We start from the raw sequence: 18,801 nt of genomic DNA on the forward strand, positions 1-18,801 counted from the left end.
TCCGTATATAGTGTATAAGTAGATGCATAAATAAATATGTAAATATGGGTAAAAATGTATATAAGTAAAAGATCAAAAGAGATCAATAAATAAATAAAAATGTATATATAAATAAAAATGTATATGTGTATATAAATAAAAATATGTATTTATAAAGTGTATATATATATATAAAAGTATCTGTATATAGGAATATGTGTTGTTGTTTTTTTTTTTTTTTTAAGTATTTATTTGATCGGGCCGCTTGACACTCGGGGTAGCCGGTGTTTTCCTATCAGATGTAAGACCTTTAGACTTCTTTGCTAGTTTCGCATCTTCCAACGCTTTGCGATATATAGGGCATTTAAGGGTGTGGGTCCGGCTTGAGCGAGAGTGTGGTGGCACCCTAACACACCGCTAGACACTGTATATGTACACGAGGATTGCAAGGGTTTCGTACTTTACAAAGTACGTCTCGCTAATGCACATTTGGAGCCTCTACGTAGTCACAATCGATAGATAAAAGACCCACCAATTGCCGTTGCTGTCTAAAATGGCCTACTTTTGCGTTTTCGAGGCGTAATTTTCATTATTCGGCAGCATGTAGCGGAGTTCGACAAAAATTGGGCGGCGCGACAGTGCTGCCACTGTCGAGACACATACATTTTCTTAAATATCGAGAAATTTAGGGTTCTTATAGAAAAATCAAACAGCAACAGAAGTTTTGAGGTCACATACAATGCCAATGCAACGTTTATTATGTTAAACCATACGTGTTTAAACACACACTTTGTAAAGTACGGAAACATACCCCTAAACGGAGGTTTAGGATCCAAGTATAGGTCCGGCATTTTTCGCTACGGGGCGCTAACATCTGATTCTGCTGTATCGGTAAAACAGTGGACGAGAAAAAGCATGTTCCCGGTAAGTTGGGCTTCATACGTAAACGTGACGTCACTATACGGCTCACGATGATGCAGCGTCAGTGTGTAACTGACAAACCATTTCTCTATTATACACATTTGGAACCACTACGTAGTCTCAATCGCTAGATAAAAGATCAATCTAATGCGTATGGTGTCTAAGATGGCCAACTTTTGCGTTTCCGAGGCATAATTTTAATTATTCGGCATCAAGATGTCTGTACCGCGCGGCGCACTCACACACTCGTCACTCGGGCAGCGTGTACGTGTGCCTAGGCGGATCGCAAGGGTCCGGTTCTAGTAAAAGTACGTCTCGCTAATGCACATTTGGAGCCCCTACGTAGTCTCAATCGCTAGATAAAAGATCAATCTATTGCACATGGTGTCTAAGTTGGACTAATTTTGCGTTTTCGAAGCGTAATTTTCAATCTTCGGCAGCAAGATGTCTGTACCGCGCGGCGCACTTACACACTCGCCGCTCGGGCAGCGTGTACGTGTGCCTAGCCGGATCGCAAGGGTTCGGTAACTGACAAACCATTTCTCTATTATACACATTTGGAACCACTACGTAGTCTCAATCGCTAGATAAAAGATCAATCTATTGCGCACGGTGTCTAAGATGGTCTACTTTTGCGTTTTCGAGGCATAATTTTAATTATTCGGCAGCAAGATGTCTGTTCGGGAGGCTCTGCAAGCAGGCTTGACTTTGACCAGCCATACCGCGCGGCGCACTCACACAGTAACCGCTCGGGCAGCGTGTACGTGTGTCTAGGCGGATCGCCAGGTTTCGGGAAGCTTCAAATCATTTTTCGTTCTTCGCCGCCTCCTGCACTAGGTATACTATATCTATATCTATGCCATGTAATACCTTCCTATACCTGGTATATCATAGAGCACTATAAGGGTCGTTACGGGGAGCGAGACGCGCGGGAAGCACGAACACTGGTTGAACAATGCTGGCGTTGCCGACAACTGCTGCAAACCATTTCTCGTCCTCCGCTGCATCCTCCGCCGTATCTTCCGCCGCATTATAAATTGTTATTATTATTCTATACATTATAAAAATTCAAGCAATTATTTTAACAATTAATTATTAGATTGGAACGAAAGTTCGTAGCGTTTTTAAATAAAAATTCAAAGATGAAATTAAGATATTTATGTATTCATAGGATCATTGAATAACAAATACATTATAAAAATTGATTTATTTATTAATAGTATATTTAAATATATATATATGGTTTGTACGCGCGCCGGTGAATCTCCGGGGAATGCAAAGTGCACATTTTATAATTTATAATTTATTATAATTTATTGTAAAAGTAAAAATTATACGGGCCGCCTCTTCGGCCTCCGTCGCGCCGCGCGCTGCCCCGCGTCCTATCAACCCTTTGAAGACTTCCTTCAGTGCCTGTCTCCTTAGTATTTTCTGCAACATATAATAAAAATTAATGATAATGAAAATAACATAGGATACCTAGTTGGGACCTGGGATTGAACACTGTTATGATATCGGTTCCGGTTCTCGAAACAGTTATGAAGAATCTAAATGGTGTTGTAACTGTTACGAGTATATCGGTTCTGGCTTACATATGTAAATATCGATTACGGTAATGGTTTTGGAGAACCGATATTATTTCGGTTTTATAATTGTTAAATTTCGGTTCTGGATGTCGGTTCCTGGTTTCCGGTCTGTATTATGTATTGTGTTCGGCCTTATATATTCATTATTCAAGTAGTTCTTTATTGTTATTCATAATTTAAACAATTTTTAAATGAATAAATTTTTATAATTTGTCTCTACATGCATTAATTGAATTATTATTCCAATAATAATTTGTTGTTAAAACAATTGTTTAAATAAACATTATTATGTAAATGGTAATTTAAACAATGAATATAGAAACAAACTATACATTATGAAAATTGATTTCTTTAAACTATTGTTTCAACAATAAATTGTTATTCAGATGATAATTCAAATAATGCATGTAGAGACAAATTATAAAAATTTACTAATTTAAAAATTATTAAATTATGAATAACAATAAAGAACTACTTGAATAATGAATATACATATGTATAAGGCCGAACACAATACAGAATACAGAACCGAAATCGGGAATCGACATCCAGAACCGAAAATTAACAATTATAAAACCGAAATAATATCGGTTCTCCAAAACCGTTACCTTATCCGATTTTTACATATGTAAGCCAGAACCGATATTCTCGTGGTGTAACAGTTACAACACCATTTCGATTCTTCATAACTGTTTCGAGAATCGGAACCGATATCATAACAGTTTTCAATCCCTGGTCCCAACTAGGCCTCTTATGTTATTTTTAGTATCATTAATTTTCTTTTAAATGTTGCAGTAAATACTAAGGGTGCGCCTACAGTGCATCCTACGACCGACAGACATGGTGACGTCAGAGCCGTCTGGCAGACATTTCAAATGTGTGGGTAGGCCCAGGTAGGCCCGTCTGTGAGAGGCCCTTCTAGTTTCGTCCTGCATCAACCGACAGGACGGCCCTTGCACCATACAATATTTCGGTGCAGCGTTCACTTCAAATAATTTTCATGTCGCCAATTTTGAAGTATCCGTATTTTTAAAAACGGGGCCGTAAAGAGGACACTTGGGGCTATATTATCATTATTTTTATTTTTTTTATTTTCTGGTGCTTTCATAGCAATGCACCTGTTTAAAACAATTGCAAAATAAACTATGAAAACAAATATTTTCTGAACTGAAATAATTTTTATTAAATACTCTGATGGTTTCACTATGAGTAACCAAAACTAAGTTTCATCAATTTGCTAGTTTAGCCGTTATAATTTAATGAAAAACTTGTGACACACAACTCATATTACATGTCCGTAAAACCAACAGTTTTCAAGATTTCAAAGAATTCTTCGAGATACGTCTATATTTTGCTAAAGACTGCAACATATTCAAATTTGAACAAAATTCGAAACAGTAGTCTTATCTCGCATGGAAAGATTCATGTGCACTAATTGTATATGTATATGTAGATTAACTCTCATGGAAGTATGGATACTCGAAAATAATTAAAAATTAAAACAATTAGAAGAAACTGCGATTTACATAGATCAATCGTAAACAAAAAAATTCAAATTGCAATTTTTGAGAGAAAACCTCTCTTAAATCCATTTACTTCGTTATTACTTTATTGTCGGAGCCACGAAGAAAAACTCGGACATCTCCCTATACCTCAATAGCAATTATGTGCTATAAACCTTGCAGACCTCCACGGTCAGTTATGGGCTGCAGCTAATCATCTTGGGGTTTCCCGTCAAACCCGCACACCATGTGCAGTGACTCTTTTATCTGTCTTCCACTTGGAAGACACTTTTGGCCAAGTAGAGATGGGACACCTTTCATGTAGTGAAAAAACATTTTCAATTTGTTTATGTCCAACAAGTAGTCCAATACAATGCCCGAATTACTATATAATTGAAATACAATGTAATTCAATTCTGTAATTGAATTAGCAAAACTCTGAGTGGGTTAAGATATTACACCGTTACCGCCCACTACTACGCGATTGTCGGGGTGGCAAGGCGCCATCTCGTATGGGTCCGAACTGGTGACATTGTATTGATGCGAGCGTGAGAAGAAGCGTCCCAGGCAGGACTACGGTGACGTGTCTCTAGGAACGAATGAGCGGCCGATTGGATCAGAGCGGAGGAGGCAGACCTCGTTTCACACGCATTTTCGGCTGTCGACGAAATATTGGCTACAGCGGCCACACATACCATGTAGCGTGCAGCGTCGAAGTCAAAACATTGGGACTACGGGCGCGGCTGTGGTGGCAGATAGGCAGACCTAGCAATGATAGGCTCGATTTGTTTATGTGCCGTTCCCGAGGCTGTTCTCTATGGAGAGGTTTATGACAGGTCATTACTATTGAGCTGGAAGTCGACACTTTATCGGACATGACGTGTTGACTTGTTTTAAATTAAAAAGTACTTTACAGTAAAACATTATGAGTAGGACGCGTTAAAAACAGCTTTCTGGAAAATAGCTTCCCTGTCGATCGCCCAATAATGACCCGACCATTTGCATGCCCAATGTTTTACAGCCGCTACGCTATCGTACGTCGTACAGTGGTGCAAAATCCCCAAAACATGGCAATAATTCGTTTATTATGTCATTTTTAAAAATCTATGTGTATTGAAATACATTACAGTATTAATGCATCGATCATAGATTGTAATAGAACCTAACCCAAACACTGACATTGGAAAGAACTGTGACATACATTTGAAGGAAAAAATTTTGTCTCATTTCTTTGTTGTTTTTGCGTATATGCACTCCTTGATTTTCGAAAGTTTCATAGTGTAGATATTACTCAGTGCGGTGAGTACATTACTTTAAATTATAAAAAATGCAAAGCTAATCATTAATTTTTTTTGTATACATATTATTAAGACCCTATGGTGCCACCGATTTTTATTTGGTTATAATCCAAAAATTTGCGACTTTATGTTACTTTTCCACAAATAAGGTCACAATGGTTTTAGAAAGTGCGAGATAAACGATTATTTCGAATCCACATTTATTAATATTAAGATTTTTAAAACTAAGAAAATATGAAAAAACTATCCGAATACCCAAAGTCACAAGTTTTTCATTAAATTATATCATAGTGTAACCATAAGAGTATTTAATAAAAATGATTTCAGTTGAAAAAATATTTGTTTTCATAGTTTATTTTGCAATTGTTTTTTAAACAGGCGCATTGCTATCATACCGCCAGAAAATTGAAAAAAAAAATTATGATAATATAGCCCCAAGTGTCCTCTTTACGGCCCCGTTTTTAAAAATACGGATACTTCAAAATTGGCGACATGACAATTATTTGAAGTGAACGCTGTTTCGTCCTACGCCGGACGAAAATTGAAATTATTTGATTTTCCTCCTACGTCGTCAGACGGCGAGGCCCCATGATACCCCAAGATACGGCGGAGGATGCAGCGGAGGACGAGAAATGGTTTGCAGTAGTTGTCGGCAATGCCAGCATTGTTCCCCATAGCTCCCCGTAACGACCCTAGTGCTCTATGCTATACCAGGTATAGGAAGGTATTGCATGGTATCGATATAGATATAGTATAGGTACCTAGTGCAGGAGGCGGCGAAGGACGAAAAATGATTTGAAGCTTCCCGAAACCTTGCGATCCGCCTAGACACACGTACACGCTGCCCGAGCGGTTACTGTGTGAGTGCGCCGCGCGGTACGGCTGGTCAAAGTCAAGCCTGCTTGCAGAGCCTCCCGAATAGACATATTGCTGCCGAATAATGAAAACTACGCTTCGAAAACGCAAAAGTAGACCATCTTAGACACCGTGCGCAATAGATTGATCTTTTATCTAGCGATTGAGACTACGTAGTGGTTCCAAATGTGTATAATAGAGAAATGGTTTGTCAGTTACCGAACCCTTGCGATCCGGCTAGGCACACGTACACGCTGCCCGAGCGGCGAGTGTGTAAGTGCGCCGCGCGGTACAGACATCTTGCTGCCGAAGATTGAAAATTACGCTTCGAAAACGCAAAATTAGGCCAACTTAGACACCATGTGCAATAGATTGATCTTTTATCTAGCGATTGAGACTACGTAGGGGCTCCAAATGTGCATTAGCGAGACGTACTTTTACTAGAACCGGACCCTTGCGATCCGCCTAGGCACACGTACACGCTGCCCGAGCGGTGAGTGTGTAAGTGCGCCGCGCGGTACAGACATCTTGCTGCCGAATAATTAAAATTATGCCTCGAAAACGCAAAAGTTGGCCATCTTAGACACCATACGCATTAGATTGATCTTTTATCTAGCGATTGAGACTACGTAGTGGTTCCAAATGTATATAATAGAGAAATGGTTTGTCAGCTACCGAACCCTTGCGATCCGTACTACTCTTATACTACACTATACAGTGTATGCGCTTGAAGCGTGAAACGGAACGCACCCTTACTGATGCAGTGACGGCAGACAATGTACCCAGCTCCCCTACTGGACGAAAATGTTATTACTTAGGTTCTACTAGCGGCCGCTCTTTCGTTTTTGGCGTGACCATCGAAAAGTCGTCAAGGTCAACTGGGGATCCACACCCTTAAGACTGCCATCTCTGTGGCCTTCCACTTGGCAGAGAACACATTTCTCCGCGTTTTGACACTGATAGACAGTATGATCATCTTGTCCGCATCGACGGCATAATTTCGATCTATCGATCCCCTGACACGATTTAGTAGTGTGTCCATATTCTCTACATCTATAACATTGTAAGATGTCTTCTCTTTCAATAATGCGGCAGTGTCCCCATCCCACCCGAAGGGATCGGTTGGCAAGTAATTTATCTGCAACTGTAGTCGGAGCAATTACAGTTGCGTTTTGTCTCCCTGCGAATGCGGGTCTCAGTGCCTTTACAACAATGTTTTCCGCTGTCGTGCCCGGCAGGTGGTTGACGATGGCCTTGTTTATATCGTCAGCAGTCACATCTCCGTCCAAGAATTTTAGGTGTAATACCTTTTTAGGGATGGAGGTGCCACATACCAAGGATTTGGCACCAGTTAGCCTAGCGTTTATTATGGTGCTGAGGCTGGAGGCCTTAGCTGTGTCCCCTTTAATGGAGACTAAGACCTCGCCTTTTTTGGAGGCTTTGACACCCGCGATGGCGAAACCTTCTTCGTCTACATTTATTTTATTTTTTAAGGCCTTAAGCGTTTCCGCATAGGACCTCGTGCCGTTGTTGATCAGAATTGTTCTCCTCAACTGCTGAAACCGCTCTCCTAACCTAACCTAACTTGACCTAACCTAACCTTTCGAAAATGTTACCTCTCTTTATTTAAACTAGAAACTGACAACACAACTTGACCGCTGTTCTCTCTCTCGCTATATTAACATACTAAGCTTAACCGCTAAACGCTAGGCACGTGCAGCCTATTCTAAATCTAACCTAAAGATAAAAACCCAGCACCCGGATTTTCCGTCCGAGAATTAACGGCCCGCGATTTTCCCGTCGGGAGACGAAACCTCGCCTAAGTCTCGCTGTTCAGGAATTTAAGGAACGAGCAAATTTTTTTTTTTCCAGAATTTATAGGTACTCACCCTACAACCTAAACGCTAGCACCCCTTCTATAAATTTTCACGTTAAGATCTCCCGTCCGAAAACTTACGGCCCGAGAATTTCCCGTCCAGGAATTTATGGCGCGAGAAGAACCCTAGTCCAAGTCTCACTGTCAGGGAATTTATAGCACGACACAATTTTTGTCCAGAAATTTTCTGTACGCACCCTACCGTGCGTACATCAAGTTCTTGGACATTTTTTCCACAAATCGCAACTTGAAAAGCCGAACTGTCCACTCTTTCCCTGTTCCTGTCGGCACTACCACCCACGAGGGTAACACTTAAGTCGTCGAATTGAGCTGAATCCGAAAACTTACGGCACCGGTGCTTGCCGTCGCACTCTGTCACCCGAGTCCAGAAATTTACGGCGCGAGCTCGAATCCCGCCGTCGGATACCGAGTCCGGAAATTAACGGCCCGGGTTTTTGCCGTCGGCTGCCGAGTCCGGAAATTAACGGCCCGGGATTTTGCCGTCGGACGCCCACGCGCCAGCAGGGAGACAGCCTATCGCCCTTCCACGCCTCAGACTTTGTTACCAAAGCCGGGTGGAGGGCAGGAAAGTATAAAGAAGCTCGTTTATCGTGCTCGTCCCTCTCTTTGTTACCAAACAGTGGGAGAATACGTAACCGATGCTTGGATGTTATTTTCTTTTCCACTTTTTAGCTCCTTGCTGCCGCGTACACCCCCGCCGCCCCACAACACTCGGCACTCCTATACTTCTAATCTAGCCACTACTTTATTATTCCTAATAATGCCTATGAAATGCTCGCACTAAGTCCTCTTTAAACACACCTATCGAAAAAACAAACGAATCTGAGTAACTCTGACTGGGTGTCCTATGCCCTCCAGAGTTAAGACCGCTCTCTAACCTAACCTAACCTAACCTAACCTTTATTTTTTTTTTTTACGGGCGGTGGGGAAATGCTCTTACGCACACCCCCTCCTCAGGTGGTGTTCGAAGGGGGTAGTGTGGGGCTCGGCTTCCTCCTCAGATGATGTTTGGAGGAATCGTATGGCCTCTCGCCTTCGCCTATACCCACTAAAACCCCACCGCCAGTTATGCAGTCTAGTCCCAATTCGCAGCACGCACCGCCTGGCCCCGCGGGACCGCATATATAGCATTACTGCACGAGGTAGGGGTGCATGTTGGATGTAAAAAAAAATTCTTATCCGATCATTTTACACATTTCTGAGAGCGTTCCTCTCTTCACGTTGTTTTTTACGTTCCATTTCTTCCTTTTTTGACATGATTTCGTTGACGTACTTCTTGATTTTTGTGGCTTTATTGGGATCATGTAGGTTATCCAATAATTCGATCCAGTGTACTCGTCCAATTTCAGTATGGAGAGTTTCTCTTTCCGTACTCCAGGCTGAGCATACCTCGTAGGTGTGTTCGCAGCTGTCAGGGGCGGAGTTGCATGCAAAGCAGATGTTATTTATGCGTTTGCCAATTTTATGCAGGTGGTCGGCGAAGCAGCCATGTCCGGTCAGGAATTGGGTAAGGTGGAAATCCGTGATTTTTGGTCCCCATTCGGTCCAGTCGCTTATCTTTGGTATAAGGGAGAAGGTTTTTCTACCATGTGGGGCATTTTCCCATCGTGTCTGCCAGGTGTCAAGAGTGTTTTGTCTCTCTTCATCCTTAATCTCTTTCATTTTATTTCGGTATTCATCCTCGTATGTCCTGTCGATCTTGATGAGCCTCTGGAAGATCCGGCGTCTCTCCTCTGCAACTAGGGTGAGAGGAGGGAGGCCTGCAATTACACAAAGGGCGTCCAGTGATGTAGTGCGGTATACCCGTATGACTCTCGCGAGTGCCATCTTTTGTATTTTATTCATTATCTTTGCCTTAGTTGGTCTGTGGGCAACTATGGCCCAGATCGGTGCTGCATAGAGGATGACTGATTCGATGATTCTATAATATAAGGTGCGTGAAAGATATGACCCTCCACCAATGTTGGGCATGAGACCATTCAGTGCTCCTGCTATCTTTGTAGCCTTATCTGTAGAATAGTTGAGGTGTGCAGTGAAGAATCTGTTGCCCTCTACAATTAGTCCCAGGTACCTGGTTGATTTCTGTAGTTTCAACCTTGTGTTACCTAATCTAATGGAAATATCTGTTGTTGACTTCCTCCCAGTAAGGAGAACAATCTCCGTTTTTTCGTCTGCTAGTGAGAGTTGGTTTCGTTGGAACCAGTAGCTGATTTTTCCCAGGGCTTCAGTTGCGATCCTGGATAAATCTATCGCCGTGGATGCTGTCACCACCAGTGCAGCGTCGTCTGCAAATCCATAAAGATGGGCTCCTTTAGGGAGGGATATTTTCAGTAGATCGTCGTACTGGACGTTCCACAGCAATGGTGCGATGCCCGAGCCTTGTGGAACACCTGCGTATATGTAGGTCTCTGTCCAGTGTCCATTGTTGTTAAGATACACAACTGCTCTATCTCTTAGGTAATTAGTCACAATATTATATAGTCTTTTGGGAAGTTTCCGTTTATTGAGAGCATTTATAAGATTTTTCCACTTTACAGTGTTAAATGCATTTCGGACATCGAGGGCAATCAGTACACAATAATGTAGTTTGGAACTTGCCAGATCCCAGCGTTCCATGATCTCTTGCATCGCATGTATTGTGCTCTTGCCTCGGCAAAATCCGTATTGGTTCGGTTCATAGTTGATCCTCTCCATTAATCTATTCTTGATACAATTTTCTAGTATCTTAGCTACGTTCGAAAGCACTGAAAGTGGTCTCCAACCGACGCGTCCGTCGGGGCCCGGTTTCTTGGGTATAAGAACCAGACGTCCTTTCTTCCAAGGTTTAGGGAAGTATCCTAGGCTGTAGCAGGTGTTGATCAGGTGAGTGAAGTGGGGGAGAGCCAGGGTAGCCAGTAGTTGAACGAGCTCGGCAGGGATCCCGTCCGTCCCCGGCGCCTTCTTCTTTATAGCTTTCATTGCTTTCAGAACCTCGGCATCGGTGAAGGGACTATCGGAGTTATCCATCGTTGCATCTACATTATTTGTAGGGTAAGTGTTCGTGTCCATGTCGGGCGTTGTTTGGAAGAGGCTGTTGATAACCTCCCTTATCTCCTCCTCGGACAGGATGGTAGGAGGTGGTTTACCTGCTTTCCTCCCCATGACCAGTTTGTATGGTTTACCCCAAATATCAGCGTCCAAGTCGTTAATCAGAGAGTTCCATGCACTCTTTTTGGCTCTAGCAATCTCATGTTTGAGGGCTTTCTTGTTAAGAAAATGTGCCCTTAGACATTTATCGGTCTCGTCGGTTGATCTGTTGGGGTGTTTCTTGAGCTTATTGCGTGCTCTTTGCAGGGCTCGTCGTGATTTGATGGCTTTCTTTCTGATGTCCGCAATTTGTGGATTCCACCACCAGACCTCCTTCCTTCGCTTCAGGGAGCTGTGGAGAGAGTAGGAGGTGGTTTCATAGAGGTCAGTAATCAGATTAATGTAGGCATCTATGTCGGCTATGGACGCAATCTTAAAGGGATCGGCAATTTTTAACCTAACCTAACCTAACCTAACCTTTCGTAATGGTTTCCTATTTATTTATTCATTAACTTTCCAAATTTTTTATCTCTCTCGCCTTACAGTTTAAACTATCCTACTCTATTTTATTTCGCTTATTCCTAATTTCGCTCGCATATATCTAAAAACTATTATTATTATTTTTTATTTTTTTTTTCGCTTTTTATATTTATTTGCTATTTCTAAAAACTAATGCTACCTAATTTCTCTAATTATGTCCTAATTTATAAACGTCCGGAAACTTATGGCACGAAAATTTCGCTCGCATAAATAATAAAAAAATAGAAAAACAATTATTTTTTTTCGCTTTTTGTATTTCTGTGCTATTTCTCAGACTAATGCTACCTAAATTCTCTAAATGTATCCTAGTTTATTATCGTCCAGAAACTTTAGGGATGCGTACCCTGCGTACTTAAAGTCCTCAGACGCCGAGTCCGGAAATTTACGGCACGGGCTTTTGCCGTCGGACGCCGAGTCCGGAAATTTACAGTCCGAACCCGATTTTTCCCGTCGGACCCCTAATCTGGAGCTTTTTTGGATCCTCGCCGGCTTCCCCCTCCGGGCTTTTCCCTTCGGGGCGCTCTCTTTGCGGTGATACCTGCTCTCTTTTTAGGTAGTTTCCAACACTTTCACTACACTATTTTACTGACTCTATTTCTTATCTTTCTTTTATTCCAAGTTGGTAATTGAAAAGAAAAAATCCTGAAGGCTTTTATTCTCGTTTTGTACTAAACTGTTCCAGAGTTAACTGTTGTCGGTTTGCTATTCCAAAACGCTCTCAACCTAACCTAACCTAACCTTTTTTTTTTTTTTTTTAACGAGGAGGGGAAATACTTTGCGTACGTTGTGAGGGACTCCGTTGTTGTTTACCCCCTAAAAACCCCTCCTCTTCCTGAAAAGAAACACAGATTAGATACAAACTCCCTACAGTAACCCTTTCCCCGCGGAACCGCATATAGAGCATTACTGCACGGGTATGAGTTGCTCTAGGTATCTACCGGTTTTAACTATCTAGTTCTTGATATTCTTTCTTCTCTTCTTTCTTCCTGTTGGATTTCTCGTTCTGTCTCTTCTTTCTTTTTCATTATTGTATTAATGTACAGTCTGAGTCTGGGCATCTTAGTGGGGTCCTTAAGCCATGATACTAGCTCATTCCAGTGTAGCTGACCATTTTCACGGATTAGTTCGTTCCTTTCAGAGTCCCACGCTGGGCACACCATCACGGTATGCTCGGGACTGTCGGGGAGTTGTCTGCACATAATACAGTTGGAGTCTTTTCGTTTCCCTATTTTGTGGAGATAGTCCGCAAAGCACCCGTGACCTGTAAGGACCTGGGTGAGGTGAAAATCTAACGTTTTAGGGCCCCATTCGATCCAGTCGCATAATTTCGGGATTAAGCTATGGGTCTTGCGTCCGTGAGTGGCATTGTCCCACTGAGTCTGCCATGTTCCTATTGTATTTTTCCTTTCAGATTCTTTGATTTCTTTCCATTCCCGTTTGTGGTCTATTCCCGAGATATTGTCCGTATTGACTTGTCTTAAGAATATGCGGCGTCTTTCCTCGGCCAGAAGCGTGAGGGGAGGGATACCCGCCAGTACACATAAGGCGTCCAGTGATGTGGTCCTATACGCCCGAATGACTCTGGATAGTGATTGTTTTTGTATCTTGTTAAGGACCTTCGCTTTAGTTGGTCTTCCTGCGGTTATGGCCCAAATTGGTGCCGCGTATAGAATGATAGATTCTATTACTCTGTAATATAAAACACGGGCGAGGAATGAACCACCTCCTATATTGGGCATAATGCCATTTAAGGCACAAGCTACCTTAGATGCTTTGCCGGTAGCATAGTTCAAGTGTCCAGTATAAAATTGGTTTCCTTCCATAACCAGTCCAAGGTACGTCGTGGATTTTTTGGGCTCCAGAGTTGTGTTTTCAAGTCTAATGCAAATGCCTTTCGTTGCTTTCCTTCCAGTTAGGAAAACCATATCTGTTTTCTCGTGGGCAAGTGTGAGTTGGTTAACTCGAAACCATCTACTGATCTTTGTTAGTGATTCCGTTGAAATTCTTGATAAGTCTTCCGCGGTAGAGGCTGTAACAACCAGTGCGATGTCATCTGCATAACCATATAGGTAGGCCCCTCTGGGGAGCGGTATCTTTAATAGTTCATCGTACTGCAAGTTCCATAACATTGGCGCTAGGACCGAACCCTGTGGAACACCCGCATAAAAACTGGTTTCCACGTTTTGTCCATTGCTATTTGTGTGTATAATTGCTCTGTCTTGTAGGTAATTTTTTAATATATTGTAAAGTCTGCTCGGTAACTTTCTTTTAGCAAGAGCCTTTATTACATTGTGCCATTTGATAGTATTAAAGGCATTTCTAACGTCTAGGGCAATTAGTACACAATGATGGGACTTTGCTCTGGCCTTGTCCCATCTGTTAATAATCTCATACATAGCGTGGACCGTGCTTTTACCACGTCTAAAACCGTATTGATTTTGTTCGTAGCTAGTTGTTTCGAGAAGTCTCGTTTTGAGGCAATGCTCTAGGATCTTGGCCATGTTCGATAAGATAGATAGGGGTCTCCATCCCGTCTTTCCATCTGGCCCGGGTTTCTTAGGTATTAATACTAGCCGCCCTTTCTTCCATATAGTTGGGAAATATCCCAAGTTGTAGCAAGTGTTTATCAATTGTGTGACATGTGGCAGAGCAATTTTTGAGAGGAGTTGCACCAGCTCTGATGGTATCCTGTCTATACCGGGGGCCTTCTTTTTCACCGATTTCATTGCCCTCAGTACTTCTTCTTCATTGAAGGGACGATCGGAGGCGTCTTGTGTGTCTGTCGTGTCATTTTTTGGAGGAGCTTGTATTGGATCGGGTGTCGTTTGGAAGAGAGATTTAATGATCTCTCCAGTCTCTACTTCTGTTAGTATACTTGGTGGGGGTTTACCAGCCACCCTCCCCATTACCGCCCTATAGGGTTTCCCCCAGATGTCGGTATCTATGTCATCAATAAGTGTGGACCAGGACTTCTTTTTGGATCTTGCTATTTCGTGTTTAAGTAACTTTTTGTTATTAAATGTGACTGTTTAGGCATCTGACTACCTCCTCGTTTGACCATTCTGGGTGTTTTTTAAGTTTAGTACGAGCTCTCTGTAATGCTCGACGAGAGTTGATGGAAGCTCTTCTCAAGGCAGCGATTTCCGGATTCCACCACCATACCTCTTTTCTTCGTTCCACTGATTGCTGTAACGTATATGAAGTAGTTTCAAATAATTCTGTGATCATATTTATGTAGGCGTCTATGTCTTCTATCGATGAGATTTTGGAGGGGTCGGCAATCTTAGTGTACTGTTTATATGTTTCGGTGAATCTTTCAATATTAAGTTTAAGTTTTTCCTTCTTCTCACATCTAGTATTGTTTGTTGTATCCATTGTCAATACGTGTTTTAGGTAGCGGTGATCGGAGGCCGTATAATCTTCTAATATATGACTGGAGGTAATATAGTTGTATGCTATTGTTCCGCAAAGTATGATGTCAATTGTAGAGCAGTGTCCGTTTCTCTCAAAGGTGTGTGAACCCGAACTAACTTTTGGTATCAAGCCGAAGTTATTGCTCATTTCCATTACTATTGTTCCATGGTCATCTAACTTATTTGATCCCCAAGCCGGAGACTTGGCGTTAAAGTCGCCAGTTATGATGCATTTGTCTACTCTGATTGTATCTAAAAATCTCTCCAGTTCAGATATTCCCTCAGTGTAGGCCTCAAGGCTTATATTAGGGGAGAAGTAGCATGAAATATAGGTGTAGTCGTCTAGTTGAACTGCTACAATACCTTTAGATTTGTACAGGCTTTTAATGCTTTTGAATTTATTTGTAGGTTGTGGTATCCAGATTGATGCGCACTTATGTCCGTCGTTTAACCAATACGATGGGGGAGACCAAGGCTCGGAGATGAAAACTATATCTATCCCATATTGTTCTGTTGACTGGGTGAGAAGTTCCTGGGCATTTTTGCAATGGTTGAGGTTTATTTGTAACATTTTAATTTTAATTTGTTTTTTTTCTAGGGTGGCGTTACCGTCTTGCTGTTCCATTTGGAGTGAATAGGAGTTATCAGAGTAAGGTAAGTATAAGTAGAGTTATCTAGAAGGTAGGTATGAGTAAGTATGGAGTTATGTAAATATATATATATGTGTTTGTAGTACTATGCGGTTTGTTGTGATTGTCCTATCTGTACAGTCGTTGATTCAGTTCTTGCGTTTCTCTCTCTGTTATTTTTTTCTTTATCAGGGTCTCTGTCTTTATATTTTCGACGTAATTCGAGTGCCTTTTGATAAGCAGGGCACTTAAGGCTGCCGTCCCGGTGTCCATCAACCGAGCATACCACACATTTCTCGGGATTACTACATTGGGTGGCATTATGTCCTTCTGCTCCACATCGTCTGCAGAGTTTCGACCTATCGGGGCCCTGACAGTTTCTGGTAATATCCCCAAATTCGCGACATCGGAAACATTGTGTTATCTCCTCTCTCTCAACCACTCGACACCACCCCCAGCCTACGCGTAAGGAGCGCTTTTCCAGAAGTTTTACCGCTATTGCTGTTGGGGCGATGAGGGTGGCATTTTGCCTACCCGCAAATGCTGGGCGGAGAGCTTTCACCATTATGTCCTCCGTGATGGTCTCCGGTAGGGCTACTAGTACGGCCTCTTTTATATCCTCGACTGTAGCGTCCCCCTCTAGTTGTTTAAGGTGGAGTACCTTGTTAATCGTCCTTTTAGGTCCTGATGAAGCTCTGGCCCCCGCTATCTTAGAGTTTACGAGTTTACTAAAACTTGTTGCCTTCACTGAGTCCCCTTTAATGTCGACCAGAACCTGACCATTTCTACTCGACCTCACACCTGATACAGAGTATCCTTCCTTATCTATGTTAATCTCCTTCTTGAGAGTCTTCAATGTTTCGGCAAAGGTCTTAGTGCCAGTATCAATAAGAACCGTTTCATATCCCGGGCGAGGTTTTTTAACGTCTTTTTTAAACTTTTCACTATGAATAGTGATTTCGATTTCAGTGTTTGTAAATATGATCTCCACCATCTTTCTTAACGTGTATGAGTCTATCATATCATGGGTTATTGCGATCTTCTGTCTACCATGTTCTAGAGAGATATTTTTTAGTTCTTTCAGAGCTTCAAAGATATTCTTCTGATCTATGGGGCTCCCATTTTTGTCTCTGTCTATCAAGTGAAAAATAAACTTTTCGTCTAGTATCCTGGAGCTTGGATTGTCTTTCCTCCCTGGCAGGCAGGTGGCTACGACCAGGTAGACTACTGAGGCTAAACTAGGGTCCTGTTCCTTCATTTCTTCTATCCCTTGATATTTTTCTAGTATGGCCTTACTGGTCCCTTTGTCTACACTAAAATCGGCCGGGACAAAGCAGGCTACATCAGCGTTTTTGACACTAAGTATACTTGCGTTACTCATGCTTGTGCGTTGGAATATTGCCTTACTCCATCTTCTTTCTTGAATTATACAGAAGTTTTCATAGTTCATATTTTTGTTTTTCCAGTTTTCCATTTCCTCTGGATCAAATTCGTCAGGGCTTCCAGTCTGAGTGCCGATTGTGCGAGACTCCGGGGACTTTGTACCCTGTGTAGGGCATTGGGTAAGTACATCAGTTTTTTTCGGTGATTCCTCTGTGGGTCGTCCCCGTCTGTTAGCGGAGAGGTCTCTTGTAGTCGAATTCTTGAACATTCGCTGCATCTCATTGAAAATCTTTATTGTTTTGGTTATCGCAGTCTTTACCTCTAATCTGATCCCGTCTCTCCCTTTCACCAATCCGGACAGGTCTTTCAGTGCCTCTGCCAACGTTTTGATGTTTGCTCCGACGTTAGTATTGTACATAGCTTCAGTCACAATTGAAGTCCTTTTCCTTTTCCTCTGCTGTTCCGGAGAAAGGGTTTCGTGTTCGAATTCAAAATGGAGTAACTCTGTGTCCTCCACCACTTCAATTACGTCCGAGGCCGAGCTCGAACGTTGTCTGCCTAGTTTATCCATCGAACCACTCGCTGTATTTGAGCTTGTTGGGCTCCTAGTAAGCACTCTGCTCGGAGTGAATGCACTGACCGGGTCTTCACCTACCTGTTTGAATGGGGTGGAGGTGTGAAGGTAAGGAGACATTGCTGCCTTATCTTCCTCTAAGTGATCTCCCTCCCGCGTGCTGTCGGAGATATTAATGACACTGCTCTCAAGCTTAGATGTTTCTAATGCCTCGTCTATAATATTTTTTTTTTTTGGAGATTTTTTATTGTTCTTATTTTTATTTGTATTTGTAATGCCTGCCATGGCTAAAGTGATCATTAGATTACGACGGTTCGCCCATCATGGGATCCCTACCGCAGTAGGGATACTATCCCCGCCGGAGTTTTGCCCTAGTTAATCACATCGAAGTCGAGAGGCGACTTGTCAGCTGGCCAAGCCTATCAATGTGTTTTTAATTACTCTAATTGAAGGTTAAACGGGATAGGCCCGCGCCATTCTTATGTTAAAGGTTTATCGTCACCCCTATCGAAGGGAGGCACCGGGTCCGAACCGGATTTTCCCCCAACCTCAGGCTAGACGGTGCGCTGGTTTACCCCCCCCAGCGCTCAGGGTATGAGAAAATACTGGCCAGGTAATCCTCCATCCCTGCGCCCGATCTCACGACTTCAACCCCCGCATAGGCTCCAGACAGCTGAGGGTAGCGGTTTTCCCACATTGAACATGCACGTGTTACCACGCACAGAGGTCAGGTACAGACATATTCCTCAGCCCCGGTCGGGAGGCTACTACTCCTCCCTTGTTTAGTCTACGAGGGATATCCACCGTGAGTCGGCCACAGCCCACACACACACACATGTATACATACACATTCACTCAGTACACCGGCACTGCCCTTCTGCGTGAGAAGCACGCAGTAAAAAGAGCGGGGAGTGCTTGTGTAACCCCTCGCTCCGTTAGCACACACCGCAGTGTGCCCCAGGGACCACCACGTGGAGGTGGAGCAAGAGGGTTTAGGATATGGACCACCACCCCTGTAGTCATACCCTCCAATAGATCAGAGTCACCATTGGAGAGCCCCATATCCCTAGGTCCCCACCTAACCTAACCTAACCTAACCTAACCTTTTTTTTTACGAGGAGGGGAAAATGCCTTACGCACGTCGTGAGGGACTCGTTC

At 42.7% G+C, this 18,801-nt stretch overlaps 1 protein-coding gene across 1 annotated transcript; it reads right to left on the bottom strand.

The window, feature by feature from the left end:
• Window positions 1–14,723: 14,723 nt before the first annotated feature.
• Window positions 14,724–15,682, bottom strand: LOC143219918 (uncharacterized). Its single transcript, XM_076445713.1, has 2 exons — window positions 14,995–15,682; window positions 14,724–14,830 (listed from the first exon to the last, which is right to left on the bottom strand). Exons 1-2 carry the CDS (start codon window positions 15,680–15,682, stop codon window positions 14,724–14,726), a joined length of 795 nt encoding a protein of 264 aa, XP_076301828.1.
• Between the last annotated feature and the right edge of the window lie 3,119 nt (window positions 15,683–18,801).

This window comes from Lasioglossum baleicum, unplaced genomic scaffold, assembly GCF_051020765.1.
Source record: "Lasioglossum baleicum unplaced genomic scaffold, iyLasBale1 scaffold0098, whole genome shotgun sequence".
Classification (NCBI taxonomy): domain Eukaryota; kingdom Metazoa; phylum Arthropoda; class Insecta; order Hymenoptera; family Halictidae; genus Lasioglossum; species Lasioglossum baleicum.

Bases quoted from the DNA above. Each gene is read 5' to 3' on its own strand.
- LOC143219918 (XM_076445713.1), bottom strand. From the start codon at position 15,682: ATGGAACAGCAAGACGGTAACGCCACCCTAGAAAAAAAACAAATTAAA. The intron at 14,831-14,994 runs GTGAGAAGAAGG...TATACGTTACAG, and splicing joins TACAACAAACAATACTAGAT to CAATCAGTGGAACGAAGAAA.